Source organism: Armigeres subalbatus, chromosome 3, assembly GCF_024139115.2.
Source record: "Armigeres subalbatus isolate Guangzhou_Male chromosome 3, GZ_Asu_2, whole genome shotgun sequence".
Lineage (NCBI taxonomy): Eukaryota > Metazoa > Arthropoda > Insecta > Diptera > Culicidae > Armigeres > Armigeres subalbatus.
In genome coordinates, this window is record NC_085141.1 from 174586577 (window position 1) to 174605392 (window position 18816).

Consider the following 18816-nt stretch of genomic DNA (forward strand, 5'->3'; position numbering starts at 1 on the left):
GTTTAAATTTATCATACCATGTTGAAGAATAATTAGTTTTTGCTTTTGGAGAATCCGCTCACTACATTTTTCTAGTTCTGCATGAGAGGTTAATTATTTTAATTAATAGAATCTGGAATCATAAATAATGGTTGCAGTGTTGTAAAACGTCATCTGCATGACTAATTTGTTCAAAAAATTTTTTTACGCGTGTTGATAAACTCATAACGCTGGAGTAGTTCTGTATTTTTGTCCAAAGGTACATTGCTCTAAATATAGCATCTGAGGCTCGAGTGTAAAATCTGTTCAAAATGACACGTGTCATTTGACAGAATGTCATTTTGACTCCCACGCCTCAGATTACATATTTACATCATTGTCTTGTTATACAATGCTATATGCTTTTTCATAACTTGAAATGAAATTCTCAGAAAAACTTCAATACCGGTATTACCGGTATCAACATCGTTAATACCGAAATACCGGTTTTCACCAAAAGTGGTCAAAACCGACCACCCTAGTCCGCACTTACCGCAGTGCGAATATTGAATCCAACCATTACCTCGTTGCAGTATGCCTGCGTTCAAAACTCTCGACGGTGTACAACACGCGTCGAAGTTGAACGCCGCGGCTTAACATTGGGCGGCTACAAGACGGTAGACTAGCCCAAGAATACGCGCAGCAGCTGGAAGTGGCACTCCCAACGGAAGAGCAGCTAGGCGCAGCGTCTCTTGAAGATGGCTGGAGAGATATTCGATCCACCATTGGAAGCACCGCAACCGCTGCACTTGGCACGGTGCCCTCGGATCAGAGAAACGACTGGTATGACGGCGAATGTGAGCAGTTAGTAGAAGAGAAGAATGCAGCATGGGCGATATTGCTGCAACACCGCAGACCGTGAAGAGATGGAGCAACTGTACCGCGCTAATAACACACGAAAGTTCTATGAGAAGTTGAACCGTTCACGTAAGGGCCACGTGCCACAGCCCGATATGTGTAAGGACATAAACGGGAACCTTCTTACGAACGAGCGTGAGGTGATCCAAAGGTGGCGGCAGCACTACGAAGAGCACCTAAATGGCGATGTAGTAGACGAAGATGGCGGTATGGTGATGGACCTAGGGGAACGCGCGCAAGATATAATTCTACCGGCTCCGGATCTTCAGGAAATCCAGGAGGAAATTGGGCGGCTGAAGAACAACAAAGCCCCTGGAGTTGACCAACTACCAGGAGAGCTATTTAAACACGGTGGTGAGGAACTGGCAAGATCGCTGCACTGGGTGATTACCAAGGTTTGGGAGGATGAGGTTCTGCCGCAGGAGTGGATGGAAGGTGTCGTGTCGTGTGAAGGGCGATAAGCTGGATTGTAGCAACTACCGCGCAATCACATTGCTGAACGCCGCCTACAAGGTACTCTCCCAAATTTTATGCCGCCGACTAACACCAATTGCAAGAGAGTTCGTGGGGCAGTACCAGGCGGGATTTATAGGTGAACGCTCTACCACAGACCAGGTGTTCGCCATACGTCAGGTATTGCAGAAATGCCGCGAATACAACGTGCCCACACATCATCTATTCATCGACTTCAAAACCGCATATGATACAATCGATCGGGACCAGCTATGCCAGCTAATGCACGAACACGGATTTCCGGATAAACTGGCACGGTTGATCAAAGCGACGATGGATCGGGTGATGTGCGTAGTTCGTGTTTCAGGGGCATTCTCGAGTCCCTTCGAAACCCACAGAGGGTTACGGCAAGGTGATGGTCTTTCGTGTCTGCTATTCAACATCGCTTTGGAAGGGGTAATACGAAGAGCACGGATTAACACGAGTGGTACAATTTTCAATAAGTCCGTCCAGCTATTTGGCTTCGCCGAAGACATAGATATTATGGCACGTAACTTTGAGAAGATGGAGAAAGCCTACATCAGACTGAAGAGGGAAGCCAAGCGGATCGGACTAGTCATCAACACGTCGAAGACGAAGTACATGATAGGAAGAGGTTCAAGAGAAGACAATGTGAGCCACCCACCGCGAGTTTGCATCGGTGGTGACGAAATCGAGGTGGTAGAAGAATTTGTGTACTTGGACTCACTGGCAGTGGTGGAAATCTGTGAACATTGCCCACAAAAAGAGAAGTAGGCAATGCAAAATACTCGCGAACACTTGTTTTGCCTTTTTCTTGCCTACCTACTACTCGCAGAGAAAACAGAAAAACGAACCCCGTAAAATGTTCGTGAAGCTTCGCGAGTCATTCGGGTTAATTTGCAAAATGTCATAAAACAACTTCGGAACATGTTTGTCACGGATGTTCGAGGTGTTCGAGCAAGAATACCTTTGTTTATAGTTATTGTGTTTATCAGAAGTGAAATTTATCCATTGTATTCGAAATAACCACAAATACTCGCGACCGTGATTTTTACTCCCGAACAAAATACTGCCCTGCTTTTTTACTTTGCTCTGCCCGTACTCGCGAACAAAGCAAGCACCAGAAAAATGCAGTCAGTAGGTTCGCGCGTAAGACGCGCGGCTACAAAGCAAGACCATGCTGAGGGTGGCTGGGTTCGATTCCCGGTGCCGGTCTAGGCAATTTTCGGATGGAAATTGTCTTGACTTCCCTGGGCATAAAAGTATCATCGTGTTAGCCTCATGATATGTATACGAATGCAAAAATGGTAATCTGGCTTAGAAACCTCGCAGTTAATAACTGTGGAAGTGCTTAATTAACACTAAGCTGCGAGGCGGCTCTGTCCCAGTGTGGGGATGTAATGCCAATAAGAAGAAGAAGAAGAAGGTTCGCGCGAGTGTGGCATTTTTTGTAGGCCCAATTACACTCTTTTCTTACTCGTGAAGCGAGTATTTCCACCACTGCTCACTGGTGACTGCCGAAAATGATACCAGCAGAGAAATTCGGAGACGCATAGTGGCTGGAAATCGTACATACTTTGGCCTCCGCAAGACGCTCCGATCAAAAAGAGTACGCCGCCGTACCAAACTGACAATCTACAAAACGCTCATTAGACCGGTAGTCCTCTACGGACACGAGACCTGGACGATGCTCGTGGAGGACCAACGCGGAGTTTTCGAAAGGAAAGTGCTGCGTACCATCTATGGTGGGGTGCAGATGGCGGACGGTACGTGGAGGAGGCGAATGAACCACGAGTTGCATCAGCTGTTGGGAGAACCATCCATCGTTCACACCGCGAAAATCGGACGACTGCGATGGGCCGGGCACGTAGCCAGAATGTCGAACCGTAACCCGGTGAAAATGGTTCTCGACAACGATCCGACGGGCACAAGAAGGCGAGGTGCGCAGCAGGCAAGGTGGAAGATGACTTGCGGACCCTCCGTAGACTGCGTGGATGGCGACGTGTAGCCATGGACCGAGCCGAATGGAGAAAACTCTTATATACTGCACAGGCCACTTCGGCCTTGGTCTGAATAAATAAATAAATATGAAACATTTTCAGACTGAAATACAAAAGAAATTCTAGTAGGACTAGGGCCAATTCCTTAGTTCCCTGAAGAACATTTCCCATATTTTCAGAATCTTTATGTTTAACCGAGAATGTTTAATAGAAAGGGATCTAGTGACCATGGTGCCAAAGATATGTTTCATGTCGCAGTTTTTGTTCAGGGATCAGCTCAGCTAATTGCAGTTGTGAGTAGATCGCCATCCAATGATTTTGATTTGAAGACTTCATCGATGATTTATATTTACAGACTCAATACGTCGAGCTAAGTTCATAGGTATATACAAGTCGGCATTCCGGGCCTTCAATCAAAAATTCGTTTTCCATTGTACATATAATTCTTTTGTTACACCTTGGTGTACGAGGAAGGCAAAAACGTTTCTAAAGACGAGATAATTAAAATTACTTAGAAAGTTATCCCTTTTTGCCTTTCCCGTATACAACTTGAATCTTGAAATCAGTCTTGTAATCTCTATACTCATCTTAGTGTTATGTACTCATTTAATTACGAATCATGATAAAGGTTTCTCCAAAGCAACGCGATCCGACTGTTGCTATAGCTGGTCGTTTGTTGCTTTGACAAGGAAGCGTCAATGCAGCCAATAGAGTCGCAACGACAGTGACAGTTTAGGTCAACCTTAAAGCTCTTCATGCTCGTAGAATCTATAGGGGAAATTCATAAAATACGTCACCCAAAAAGGAAGTGATCTATTAACCACCCCCAATTGTCGCTTTTTATAGTAACGTGTATAATTAAGTACGATATGTGTAACATACATTACATATCTTTAAACCATTATTCCTACAAATGTTACGTAATTTATGAATGTTCCAAAGCATTAAAATACTATTTTTCGTGAAAAAAATAGCCTCACATTTACAAAGATGATGATTTTGTTCAATGCTACATGTAAGCAACATTTCAAGAAAAAGCTGGATCCTTGTGTACTATATCAAATGCAAATATGCTTGGAAAACAGAGCCTTCTATCGAAATTTTCGGGTCCCGGTAGATTTATAAACATTCTGCTATTCCTGAATAAACACAAATGCAAAAAAAAATATTTTTTCTCGGTAGATTTTTTTTGCTTCGATAATACGTACGCTTCGATAGTACGTACACTAAAATTACACAGGTGTACGTACACAGGTGTATCGAGGCATGCCTGTATACAAAATTTATGCGCGTAAATGCATCTAATAAAGAAACTGACAAATTTATGTGGGCAGTCAATATATTGAAATCTCCCAATTCTGTGTCATTGAACAGATAAAAATTGAGACTTCGAGACACCATTGATCATAACTTGTCGTGTCAAATAACGACAAACATGTTTTCAAAGCCGGGTGAGCCTGCCAGTAGTTTTAAATAGAAATAATAAATCTAAATTCCGCACTATTTACCGTGTTTCCAGATTTCCGATCAATTGAATTTTACAGAAACCTTTTATTCATCAACTAATCGGAGCATCTTGACTTTGTTAAATATTTTAGGTACCATCGTTCGAGTGTTCTTTTGACAAATCGGTCGCTACTTTGGACATTTTGAAACAAGAATTATAACGTAAATTACTCTCAAATTGCCAAAATCACAACTCGGGTGTCGTGTTGATAAATGTATGGTATTCTTTCCGTCTAGTTTTTTTTTAGAAAATTAAAAATCCAAAGTAGATCCTGGAGTCACGAGAAGCCTAGCATGACGGTAGCGTTAAGTACGTTGATATTCAGCTTATTTTCTGGAGTTAAAATAAAGCAAATTTAAATTTTACCAAACCCTAACTTTTATTGAAAGTTTCCTCAATTCAAAGCAGTATATGACAACATTAGTTTGACCAGAAGCTCAACATTTAATTCGTTTGAATCTGTGAAAAAATGAACGAAAATGCTATTTTCATAGCCCGGGGCAATACCATCGAAGTTGTTTGATGTTGGCCTACGTGACATCTATGAAGTGATGAATTTAATTAATCATAATGGTGCTTAAACATCGTAATGATGTGAACTACATAATTCCATGATTATAACAAAAAATTGAGCATGATGAAAAGCGTATTGTGTCGTCTAAAAATTATCAACGGGCCACATGTAGTGTATATTCTGAAATTGTTTGCGGGCCGCAGGAAAAGGCTTCGAGGGCCGCATGCGGCCCGCGGGCCGCACATTGGGGATCACTGATTAGATGAATATACACCTGTGTTCAGAATAATAGCAGCGGAAGCCGTTTTTCATACAAAATGGTCAACTTTGTCAAGCTGTAACTTTGTATCCCGATGACCGATTGAGCTGAAATTTTGGCAGTGAACTACAAATATGTTGAAATTTACACATACTAAGTAGCAATTTTTTCGAATGACGCGTTCAAAAATTACGCACTAGGTCAAATTGTTAAAAAAACAGCAGTTTTTGTTTTGGAAATATCAGGAAAACTATTGATTGGAATGTTATCAATTTGAATTCAGGTCCTGCGAGACCCTAAGTTTATAATTTAAAAAATACAATTTGTGGAATTTGACATTTCAATTGGCCAATATATCAAAAATAGTGACCTAGTGCGTAATTTTTGAACGCGTCATTCGCGTCAAATTGCTACTAAGTATGTGTAAATTTCAACATATTTGTAGTTCACTGCCAAAATTTCAGCTCAATCGGTCATCTGGGTACAAAGTTACATCTTGTCAAAGTTGGCCATTTTGTATGAAAAACGGCTTCCGCTGCTATTATTCTGATTACAGTGTTGTAAAAATGTCATTTGCATTCGTTTGTATAATTATCCCAGAACTTTTTTAAGAAGGTAGCTATCAATTCATGTTGTATGACGAACTTATAACGCTTAAATGGACCTACAACTTTGTCTAACAAGACTTTGCTGTAAATATGTAATCTGGGGCGCGGGAGGCAAAATGTCATTCAAATGACATTATGTCAAATGACACGTGACATTTTGGAGAGTTTTCACTCTCCAGCCTCAGATGTTATACTTAGAGCAATGTACCCTTGGACAAAAATATAGCCCTACTCAAGCGTTATGAGTGCATTCAAAATTATGGAATAAATTTGGCTTCTAAAGAAAGTTATGATAAAATTAGTCAAATGACATTTTACAAGCCTGATTCTGAACACAGGTGTAGGTATTCAAAAATTCCAAAAGAAATTGAATTGTTGGCCCCAATATTCATCTCTTCGTTCAATGTATGCGTACATAAAATGGTTGAAATTTTTTTTCCAAAGTTTATTTGTTTGAAAATAATCTCAAAATACGTCTGTTACAGGTGACAAAATTGAACGTACAGCGAATGTTTTCCTTCCTTATTATAAAGGAATTAATGTAATTTAATGTTATTTTTAACAAAATTGCACTCCAATTATTAGGTTTCGAAGAACTAATTGAATATTCAATATCAATGGTATACTTACATATTTCTCCAAATACAAAGCTGGGTTGTCCAGTAAAGCCCTGACCATCCGCATTAGGTAGATCAGAAGCGCCAAATTATTCTGCACTACGTTCACCTTCACACCCTCGGCGATGAATGTGCACATTCGAGGAAGCATTTCGTGCAGCCCTGGATCACAGGCCAACGACTGTAGGGCTTCCGCTCTGCGTGCTTCATCCGATCCCACGCAAGCCTCGGTTATCTCCTTGTAGTACAGTTGCTGCTCCACGGACAATTCGTGGGTAGCCAGCTGCTTGACGTGAACCGTTTCAACGTTTTTCAATTTTTGGGCTTTTATGGCCGGTTTTCCGGTAGTATCCTTCAGGTGTGCCCTGTCGAGTTTGTTGACTGGATTCACAGAATCCAGTGCTTGCAGATCCTTCGATAGCGGTGGAGGATTCTCCGGAATGGTAGGTTGAATACCGTCCACGCAAAGCCAATGCGCTCGCAAGGTTATATCCAACGGAATTTTCGGGGGAGCAGTTTGGATAACATCCGCCAGATCAATTTCCTTCTCTTCAATGAAGTGCAGCTCCCGGCCACCACCGGAAGCAAATCGAAAAGGGATGAAATCTGGCGACACAAACCCGTACTGTGGCTCGATGTTGCGGACCTTCAACGAGTGGTCAATATCGGCTATGGACATCTTCATCCGCTTGGAATGGTGCATGAATTTAGCTGCATCCTGGACAATTTGTTTCAACTTGAAGGAAACGTCGTCGGCCAACTCCTTCGCGGCGTCATCAGGGAGACTACCGACGCCAATACTTTCCGCGATTACCTTAATCGATTCTAGGGAAAGCGTCGTCCCATACATGGTTTTATCACGATCACCCATTGTTTAAGCACTTGATGCACGACACTAAATCAATTTTTTTATATTTTCAGGCAAAATAAATAGCAAATCAACATTAGACTAATTTTTACTGACGGATGGATATGCCGACGTTGCGGCCGTCATGAAGTCAGGTAAACAAAACATAATTTCTAGCTTAATATATGAAAAAGGTTAAAAAAGTAATAAGTTAAATAGGTTATAAAAGTTTGCAAAGTATTTTAAATTTAGGATAATATTATCTGAATAGTGCAGTTTGACCAACAGTTCTTTTCATAGAAATATTTTTATAAATTTCCACATGCAAATTAAAAGATCCAGCAGAGTATCATTAAAAAAGTTTTATTGAATAAATGTATAAAAGTGTTTACCAGTTGTTACGCTAGATCTGCATTTAAAACAAAACGTCAAAATTTTGGAAACAAATTTAAAAACATCGAAAAACATCGAAGATAGAGATAGACATACCACAGACAAATAGACATAAAACTCGTGATATTTTTATCCCATAAATATGATTTATAAATCCGCAGTACTGGATCTGTTCAAATATTTTTTTTATTCTTTATTAGAGTGATTTTTAAGTTTTACAAAGTTCATCACTTTGTTCAAATATTGCGTAACGCGGAAAACGTTGTTTTTAAGAACCCGCCACCCCCTCGTAACAATCTGTAACAAAATTTAGAACTACCCCCACTCCCATGCGTAACGCCTAACAAATACTTTTTGCCTTTCTCGTACAACTAAGTTGTCCAGGTAACCATAAGCATTAAAATAAGCCATACGTGCGACTATAAGGCTACCACAAAGCTAACAAACTTCATACTGGCTCTATAATAGCCCTATATAGCCGAAAAGGCGAAATAAAGTGCTAATGGTCACCTGGGTGTACCGAAAGGCTATCATTTCACTCCGAAAACGAACTTTTTATAGAAGCCTCTGAGACCCATAGTATTATATACCAATCGACTCAGCTCGACGAGCTGAACACATGTCTGTCTGTCCGTGTGTGTGTATGTGTGTATGTGTGTGTGTATGTGTGTGCACAAAAGCTATAAAAAACATTAGACAACTTTTCGTATAGTAATCCTTAACCGATTTTCTCGCAACAAGTTTCATTCGACAGGGGACAAACCCTTGTTGATCACTATTGAATTTTATAACGATCAGTCATTGCGTTTAAAAGTTATGAAGAAAATGGTACACCGGACCATATAAACTCCATATAAGGTTGGTGTCTTAACTAAATGCGAGAAAGGCATCAACAACGCTAGGTGGATTAATCTGGGTTGTTTTTAATCTTGTTTTTGGTATAATTTGAACCACGATACAATAAATTATTATTTTTTGTGAACTTTATGCTAATTTGAAGACCATAACTATTTTTTTGAAAAATTTAATTATTTTTTCTCATTGTTACGCGTAACAATTTCTCGAAGGACCCTCACCTCCTATATTTTGCGTAACAAATCGTAACAAAAATAAAACAACCCCCCACCCCCTATTGCGTTACGTAATATTTGAACAGACCCACTGGCCAATATTTGAAAAATAATTACCCGAATAAAAAATTTAATAGAATTACATCAAAAAATCATATAATTACGATACATTTTATTGATGAACATACAATTCTATTGTTCTTCTATTGTAACAATTAAATTGCCTTATTGAGATTCTCACGTCCGAATGTGTGAGTGGCGATAAAAGGAAAACAAACACTCCTAGATGGTGCTACTCAGCAAAGTTTGGGTGAAAATGAGTATATTTTCATATATTTTTTTACTCCTTCGCAACCATCGTGATGACTCGATCAATTTTGAGGTTATGAACAGAAGGAAAACAAACATGTATTTACACATGCCGAATTGCACATCAGTGTGCGAGCGTTAAACGTCACGCATCTCTATTGTTGTTCCAATAAACAAACAATAAAATCTCGCTTAACTTTTCAAAAGGACCTAAGTAACATTTTTTTCATGAATTAATTTGAATAGCGCAATCAACAGAACAACATGAAAGCTATTGATTGCGCTATTCAAATTAATTCATGAAAAAAATGTTACTTAGGTCCTTTTGAAAAGTTAAGCGAGAAATCTATTGACAGAAATATATTGACACTAGAATAACAATAAATCCTATTGTAATGGCAAACATTTATTAATTTATTATTTATTAACATTTATTGCCATTTACAATAAGATTTATGGTGGAAAACATTATTCTTGATTGTTACTCTATTATGAGCAACAATAGAGTTTATTGTAATAACAATTAAATTTATCGTATTGTTACAATAATTTCTATTGTAATTCTATTGGACTTTTTTATTCGGGATAGTTGGCCAATTGAATTCTTGATTTGTCGTGGTCTTGATTTGCCCAAGTTAATAAAAACAGTAGATATTGTGCCACGGTGCATCTGATGAGTAAATCAAGACAAAATTTTCAAAACGACTTATCTGCTTTTGTAAACAAAGATTCAAACGACGATTTGACGAATCTGATAGCTCTCCCACGCAAACTAACACCACCAACAGGTAGCAGAAGGTTTCCGCTACCTGTTGATAGTGCTGGTTTGCTTGGGAGAGCGATCAGATTCGTCAAATCGTCGTTTGAATCTTTGTTTACAAAAGCAGATAAGTCGTTTTGAAAATTTTGTCTTGAAATGTTCAATAAGCAAACACCATTTTTGCTATATCTGTAATGACATCATTATTGTAACACGGGAATAATTTCAAAATAAAACTGAATAATTTTGGTTATTGAACACCTAAGAGCCGAGTTGGCAAACAGTGAACTATAACCTAAATTTTAATTACTTCCAAAATTGTAAAAAAGCCTGTTCAAAATTAACACGTTTTTCAAAAATAAAATAAAAACCAAGAACTCAAAAATTCTCTTTTCGTAGCTTATGCATGACCTAAATAAAATCATAGAATTTCAATTTTTTTTTTAATAAAGAAGTTTCGTGCAATCTTGCATGCAATCCATTTCACTCGCACAGCTTTCGTAAAACCTCGCGTGCCGATGGCTCCAGCAGCCGGCGCGCCGTCGCAAAACAATCCATTTCAACCGTCACTGTTGCGTAAGAATGAGAAATCCGAGTAATCATATCGGCAGCATAGCATGACGAGCATAGGAGCAAACGAGATGGGCTGCCCTATGTTATTGTGCCTTTTGTATGTGCAAAAAACAACAACATGGTCCGCGGCGTTCATCATCAGGGGTTATCGCCGTTCTCTCGTTTGATTGCTCATCCTTTTGGTGTTCGTCTGTCAGACCGCGGTCATCATCTGGACGTCGTTGTTTCAGAAAAATCGCGTTTTGATACGCGTTTCTGTTCTTCTCTACCTGTGGTGCGTGTGTTTTAGGTTGCGAGTGTGCATTTAGCGTGTGATTTTCCAACAAATAGGCCGATTTCCCGGAAGCAGTTTTTAGAATCCGTAATTTTCCAATCGGCTGGAAATTTTGGTGTCGGTCAAGTGAAAGGGAAAATCAGTGTGTGTTTGCCAGGAGAGTGAGAAGTAAAACACGAGGCGACGGTACAGCGACGAAGACGGGATCAAAATTCGATCGTCCTTTAGGGAAAGAAAATTGCAAAAATCTTTAGGCTTGCGATATAGAAAGCTTCGTTGTGCAATTTTGTTCGCGGGTTTTGCAACGAGTCAATTCACTAGACCCAGTAGTCTGGACATTCCCATATCGTAACTTTCTGCTGTACGTTCTGAGGAAAGAGGAAGAAGATCGATTGTTGGACAGGAAGGACGTTCCAACTAAATCTAGTGATAACGGCTAAAAGGATCAACATCTTGTCTAGCGCTCAAGTAAGTTCAGCAGATTTTGTATTGCTTGAATTATGTTTATTCCGGTAACTACCTTCATAAATCTCGCATCAATTAGACGAAAAACGTGTGTCGTGGACTGTGTTCTTTTTTGACAGCTCAACGACGTAAAAATGTGCAACGTGAATTACGAGAATGCGCGTAACACACATACCTTTGTAGTCAGTGTTGTCAGTAACGCAGGGAAGTGAGAAAATGCGAGAAAACTGGCTTATTCCAGTTTCTATTATTTACTTACACGCAAAATTACTAAAAAATAAATGCAACCTGCTGCGTTTCTGTTATTTTTTTCAATGGTAGTGTTAATTGTGTTAATTTTGCTGATATCTGGGAAAATCCAGATAGTGTTAACACATTCGGCTTTTCCATTTATCAAAATTGATTTGCACTGAACAGCCTCTGAGGCTATTCTGCACCCCTTTCAGTGCAAATTGTTTTCTATAGGCTGTGAACCATTCCACCGATTCGTTTAACTTTTAGTTAAAATTTGACAGTTCGATGGTTATTGGGAACATCGTGGTTCAAATTTCACCCGAAAGCCGACCCATTTGAGTTTTGACCTTTTAACCACAGAGAAATAACCATCCAACTGTTAAATTTTAATTTTAACTAAAAGTTAAGCGGATCGGTGGAATGGTTCACAGCCATAGTAGACCACAAAAGCGTACACTAAGCTCCATCTTAGCTTTTGGACATTAAATCTTTTGACGTAAACTACGTCTAAAGTCTCAAACGTAATGCAACGAAACGGAAGCGGCAGGACTTGACAGAATATGTATGAAATATCTGTTAAATCTTGCTGGCCCCAGAGAAAGGGTCAGATAGGTACAGCGGTAAAGGGTGTAAAATTTAAATTTCAAAATTGGGGATTATCACGAAATTATGATGTTATGAAAACTCATATGTGAATATGTACGTTATGTGGAAGATATTGATTTGGAAAATGTATTGGAGGTAACCACTTTCCCTTCGATTGGACTCGAACCCATGACCCTACAGTACGCTAGACTGTTATTTTAACTAACTAAGCTACGAAGGACCTCCCGGAGAAGGAGAATTTTAATTAACGAACGTTAATAGCACCTTTATCTTTTAATGGATTTTTGATATTTATACATTAACCAACTTGGGAATTCAGTTGTCAGTTTTATTTAAGTTTTTGATTATCAACGTTAAATTGTTGATAATTTTAATTCTTTCCAAACCGTTAAAAAAAATCAATGAATCGTGTTTATTAGAATGACTCAAATTTTGACTTGTTCGCTCCCCTATGCTTAAACGTTGACATTTGTTATTTTATTGATCCTATTAAATTTTTGGTTTTGGATTTGGTTATAATTTGACTGAGCACACGCAGTTTGAAATTTGTATGAAAATAATTTAAAAACAGTAATTTTGTAGTTAACCGGTCCGCAATGTTGCCAGTTTAGGTATAAAAATCTATGAAGACGTTGGCAACATCAGATTATCTTTGTTGCGAAACTATGTTGCGAAGATGAGGACTGATGTTTCAGCACCAGATACCCCCGAGGCGTCATTCTACATTAGAGAACAGTTTCAAAGCGCTTATGGCCCGTTTACATATGCGCTAGTTCTAGCAGACAATGCCCTATCCGACAATACTAGCGCTATATTAGCACAATGTAAACAGGAATTGTCCTCGCTAATAAGCGTTTACATTATGCTAATTTCGCGCTAGTACTGTCGGATAGTGCATTGTCCGCTAGAACTAGCGAATATGTAAACGGGACATTATGGCCCGTTTACATATTTGCTAGTTCTAGCGGACAATGGAGTATCTGATAATACTAGCGCGAAATTAGCATAATGTAAACGCTTATTAGTGAGGACAATTCCTGTTTGCATTGTGCTAATATCGCGCTAGTATTGTCGGATAGCGAATTGTACTATAGAACTAGCGAATATGTAGAAGAAGCTTCCTCGGCACCACGCAAAAAAAATATATATACATGCTTCTATAAAGTGTTCTACACTTTAATCCGTCCCACTGGTCGAAGCCAGAGTCTATTATATAGAGTTATGGCCCGTTTACATATGAGCTAGTTCTAGCGGACAATGGACTATCCGACAATACTAGCGCGATATTAGCACAATGTAAACAGGAATTGTCTTCGCTAATAAGCGTTTACATTATGCTAATTTCGTGCTAGTATTGTCGGATAGTCCATTGTCCGCTAGAACTAGCTCTTATGTAAACGGGCCATTAAGCAAAGAGGATCTTCTTACACTTATTCTGAATGATGCTCTTGTTATTGTGTTCCCAACTTTCACTTTTGTTCAATCCTTCAAGTGACTTCACGGAAGCGTTCACTTCTAAAGCTTTTTAATTCGATAACCTCGTCACCCACAGAGTGCAAACACGTGAGTTTCTTGTTGCTACTTTATTGGTGAATGTATTGATGTTTTTTGAAGCTGTTTCTAGATCAAATCTAATACATTTCAATTCATGCGTTTTAATGCGCCATAACAATCATTAGGCGATAACAATACTTCCGCCTCACCAACAAGCATTTGTTTATTCTGCTCGATAAGTAGACGGTTTGACAGTTCAATAGGTAGATTTGGCTTCATTCTTTGCGCAACTCTATATATAATAGACTCTGGTCGAAGCCTTTTGAATTGAAGGGCAAAACACTTTAGAAAAATCGAGCGTGCCCCATTTCAAATCCAAACGCAAAACACTTTCAAACCAAGGGTTCCCAGTTGTAAAAATAAAGTTTTTTTTCTTCTTGAATTGAAATGTGAAACTCTTGGAATGCAAAGGACTCGACCTTCTTATTCGAATGATTTTAAATTAAATTAAAAATTAGATCCATTTGAAATAGAAATTTCTACCATTGGAAAAAAATAACAGATTTATTTGAGTGTTTTATCAAAGAAAATCTTATTATTCACTTTGTATTCTTAACATGATTGCTAAGCCTCAAAGGCAATTCAGCGGAACGGCAAGATTTAACAGAAAATGCGTTAGAAGCAGCAGCTACAAAAGATGGTGAAGATCTGGTACATCGCTCAACCGCCGAAAAATATTTCTAGTTTGCAGTTCATGCTGAATTTTTATAATTATCATGTTTTCTGGAAAGAATCAAAATTAAAAATATGTACAATAGTTGCTACAGAAAAAGTGAGACAAATTGCGATTTCTCTATTCTAACTAACTAACTAACTTCTAACTAACTAACTTCAACACTAAATTATAAAGCGAATTTAGTGTTGAAAATTTCTCTGTTGAAAATTGAAGTTAGAATAGAGAAATCGCAATTTGTCTCACTTTTTCTATAGCAACTATTCGGTCGCCATCGGCCACCTTCGGCAGCCCAGCTGAGAGTTTCTCTCTCAAAAGAGCGAAAGTTCGTTAAACAAATACAACTTTAGGGTTTGGCCCACACAGTAAAGCACATCGGGCTAAACCGTAAAGTAGTATTTGTTCAACAAACTTTCGCTCTTTTGAGAGAGAAACTCTCAGCTGGGCTGCCGAAGATGGCCGATGGCGACCGAATGTGGCGTCACGTCTGGCATACTCAGTACATTTTATGTACCAGACGTGACGTTTCATTCCGCCCGCCCACTGTGGGTGGCATTGTTTTAATTTTTTCGACTAATACAGGCATAGAGGACATTGACCCACACCTCTACTGAAGCACATCGCTCCTCGACAGTACCCGGCTTGTGCAGAAGATGCCACGTTTAAAACTCCCCACTTTCAATGTATAAAACGAATGTTTTGTATTTGCCTCTTCCCTTGTTCGTGCAGTAAGCAGTACGTCATCGAGCGAACATCAATCGGTGCACCGAAATTAAAACTTCGCTGTGAGCTAAAAACGAAGCATTCGTTCGTTTTTTAACGAATTTTCCAAGACCTGCGCGTGTACAATCAAATTTCAACTAAATTAACAATCGTTCAAGCATAGGGGAGAAAAAAAAGACAAAATTTGAATCACTCCTCTGTTCATGCATCCCTAATACGGACATCAGATTGATGTAAGGTCTTTTGTCCCATCATATTCTCTGTGCATATAAAGAACCTTGTTCTGCGCGCGTTTTATTTTCGGGATTTCAAGGAGAGTGCAGCCAGGTTGGCGCCAGGTTACGGTCCGCTAGTGTTGGTGGCGGTCATCGATAGTGGAGCAGCGGTGGTTGCTGATAGTGATTGAAGACGTTGAAAATACTTTGGTTCTTTTTAGGACCGTTACTACTACCATTCTATTCGGAAGAAAGTTAAGCTGAGAAGACTTTTCCAAAGTGTTATCGCTAGTAACTGTGGCAAATTTTTGGCGTTAAATTTTCTAGCAAGATTCCTAGAAAGGTTATGTGCTGTTAGTGATTTAAATGTGTATTGCTGAGAAGAGTAACGTTATAGAAAATTGACCTAAGACGAACTGCCTTCAAAGTACCAAACATAATCGCTTGGCTTCGGTAGTGCAATCATGGCGTCTGGCCACCCGCAAAGGGTTACCTAGGTAAACGTATTTGTGCGTATTTGGTAGATGGGGTAGAGATCGTGTTCCACTTTGTTGTGTTATTGCTTTCACATAACAACTACACATATTAGCAAGCAATACGATGTATGCGGGAGAGACGAACAGATTGAATATTGAGACTTAAGAAACAATTGAACAATGGAAAGAGGTTTCCGACCGAACCACCATCGGCAATGTGTCGTTTGTCTCTTTCCATCTGCTGCAAAATTATAACTGTGGTAGTGCAACACCGAGCATCAGCACAAACAGTCACTTGAAACACGTGGTTATTGGTTGCCAATTTTACTTCCTCCTTAATTTTGCGCGCGTAACCAGAGATCTTTCAGCCTGTTTCAAAAGTGGTACATGCCCTTTGTCGTACATAGAATAAAATGCCCTCATGGCATATGCTCATGGCCATGCTAATGACTATAAATTGGCATATGCTAATGACTATAAATTTATGAAGTAAGACTTCTAGGCTTACACGAACATGAAGTTCGTTGGCTACATGGAATCAATGAAAACTCGGAATGCAATCATATGGCAAGAAGCGATCACACAACTTGGCTATTCCTCAACAACTGCACGGATGTTGATCTGCAGACCTTGAATTGACGGAGTTCATAGACTACTTCGAACCCATGATAATAAAAAGCACTACATTGAATTGAGGTGATGTCTGTATGTTTGTATGTATGTATGTATGTGCGTGTGTACAAAAAAATGTGAGACACACTTTTTTGTACTTAGCCTTATTCGATTTGCTTGCAACAAGTTGCATTCGACGTGGAATCCTTCTTTATTGTTCGCTATTAGAAATTGGCTTAATCGGTAATTGCATTCCGCAGTTAATAAAAGAAACAATTTTGCTTTTTTCGTTGTACCGAAAGGCTATCATTTCACTCCGAAAACGTACTTTTTATAGAAGCCTCAGAGACCCACTGTGTTATATACCAATCGACTCAGCTCAATGAGCTGAGCAAATGTCTGTCTGTCCGTGTGTATGTGTGTGCACAAATGCTAAGAAAAACGTTAGACAACTTTTCATATAGTAATCCTTAAGTTGTTTTTTTTTTCATATTTCCCAAAGGTCCCTATTTGGGAAAAAAAATTCAAAATAGAAAAAAGGATTTTTTTAAAGGCACCATCACCGCTAGGTGGATTATTCTGGGTTTTTAAAAAAATACCGCAAACAACAATGATTTTCATGAAATAACTTTCACCGCCTGTGGTTTATTGTGAATCATTTCTGAATACCTGTCAACAATTTTGGAAAACCTCTGCGACAAGAAATTATGGGTTCCGTTCACGTATTTTTGCCCCCAAATTTCACCAGGAGGGTGAACATAATCGGGATATTACTGTACCAAGAAGGGGTCACATGAAGTGTTTAATTTTCAATAACTGGCTCCATTACGGAGCCCACGCAAAAAAAAAAAGAAATACTTAAAATACAAACAAATAGCAAGAAGGGGTCACATAACTTGTTAATTTTCAAATAACTACCTCCATTAAGGAGGTTGATCCACTGACCTTGACTATATGGAGCTCGTTGACTACCTGGAACTCACGACAACAACAATAACTGCGACCCCTTCAAGCGATCGCCAAGAAGGGGTCAGACAACTTGTTTATTCTTCAATAACTGCCTCCATTACACAGGTTGATCCACAGACCTTGAATCTGTGAAGTTCGTAGACTACCTGGAGCCCACGACAACAACAAGAACTACTTGGAATGCAAGCAAATACCTAGAAGTAGTCACACAACTTGTTTCTTTGATAACTGCCTCCATTTCGGAGGTTGATCCGTAGTATTTGACTCTATGGAGTTCGAAGACTACCTGGAACTCACAACAACAACAAGAACTACATGATATACAAACATATACCAAGAAGGGGTGACACAACTTCTTCATTCTCCAATAATTGGCTCCATTTAAGAGGTTTATCCACAGACCTCGATTCTATGACGTTCGTAGACTCATAATCCATGACAACAGTTAACGTAACGTCGCATGCAAGTATAAATGTTGTTCCTAGAACATCCGAAACACTTAGCTCATCTGAAAACCAACCTCTCCTAATTTGCCTCATATAAATGCTTGAAACTTTTTTCACGATCCTATAGGGAATAAAAAGAGGGAGCATTATTTCGAATTTGGAGCGTAAAAAGAGGGAGCGTTATTTGCAATAACTGTGAAAATAAACTCAGATGTGAATATGTACATTATGTGGAAGCTTTTGATTGATTAGAATGATTTTGAAGATTAGAAAAATGTATTGGAGGTAACCACTTTCCTTCAATGGGACTCGAACCCACGACCCTCAGTACGCTGAAGTCTAGCGGCCAGACTGGTGCTCTTAACCAACTAAGCTACGAAGGACCTCCATCGGCATTCGTAACTTAACGGCTACTGGAAGAGCCCGAGATTCCCAAATCGAACGCATAGTCGAAGCACTCACAACCAATTTCCCAAACCAATGCCTCCACATGTATTTTGTTTATTACCAGACTAAGGCAGGAGTGGCCTGTGCAATACATAAATGTCTTCTCCATTCAGCTCGGTCCATGGCTGCACGTCGCACAGTGGCGGGACCTCATACAAATCCCGGACAAAATCTGAGATTGCGTTCAAAACTTCACCACAGAGTAATTTTGAAACGTTGAATTCATTTTGAGGTTAAAATGGTTATACGACATTCTTTATGTTATCCAAGGACTTCCGCAAGCCCAGGCCCTAGGATCTAGAACAAAGACAGCGT

The 18816-nt window shown here is 39.3% G+C and overlaps 2 protein-coding genes and 1 non-coding gene across 5 annotated transcripts in view; 1 reads left to right on the forward strand and 2 right to left on the reverse strand.

Annotated features, from left to right (window-relative positions):
• The window catches only part of LOC134220012 (transcription initiation factor TFIID subunit 6), a 33386-nt gene extending 25530 nt beyond the window's left edge, over positions 1-7856 (reverse strand). For both annotated transcript variants that reach the window (XM_062698940.1, XM_062698941.1), the window contains exon 1: positions 6869-7856. In XM_062698940.1, coding sequence (XP_062554924.1) covers positions 6869-7726 — 858 coding nt within the window. In that variant the 5' untranslated portion in view covers positions 7727-7856. The remainder of the gene's footprint in view (positions 1-6868) is intronic.
• A 3118-nt stretch (positions 7857-10974) lies between these two features.
• LOC134221477 (sodium-dependent phosphate transporter 2) overlaps positions 10975-18816 on the forward strand; it is a 123216-nt gene continuing 115374 nt past the window's right edge. For both annotated transcript variants that reach the window (XM_062700670.1, XM_062700669.1), the window contains exon 1: positions 10975-11549. The gene's annotated coding sequence lies outside the window, so the exon portion shown is untranslated. The remainder of the gene's footprint in view (positions 11550-18816) is intronic.
• Positions 18349-18437, reverse strand: Trnaa-ggc (transfer RNA alanine (anticodon GGC)). Its single transcript is given in 2 exon segments — positions 18349-18384; positions 18399-18437. It is a non-coding gene; the product is annotated as a tRNA-Ala (tRNA).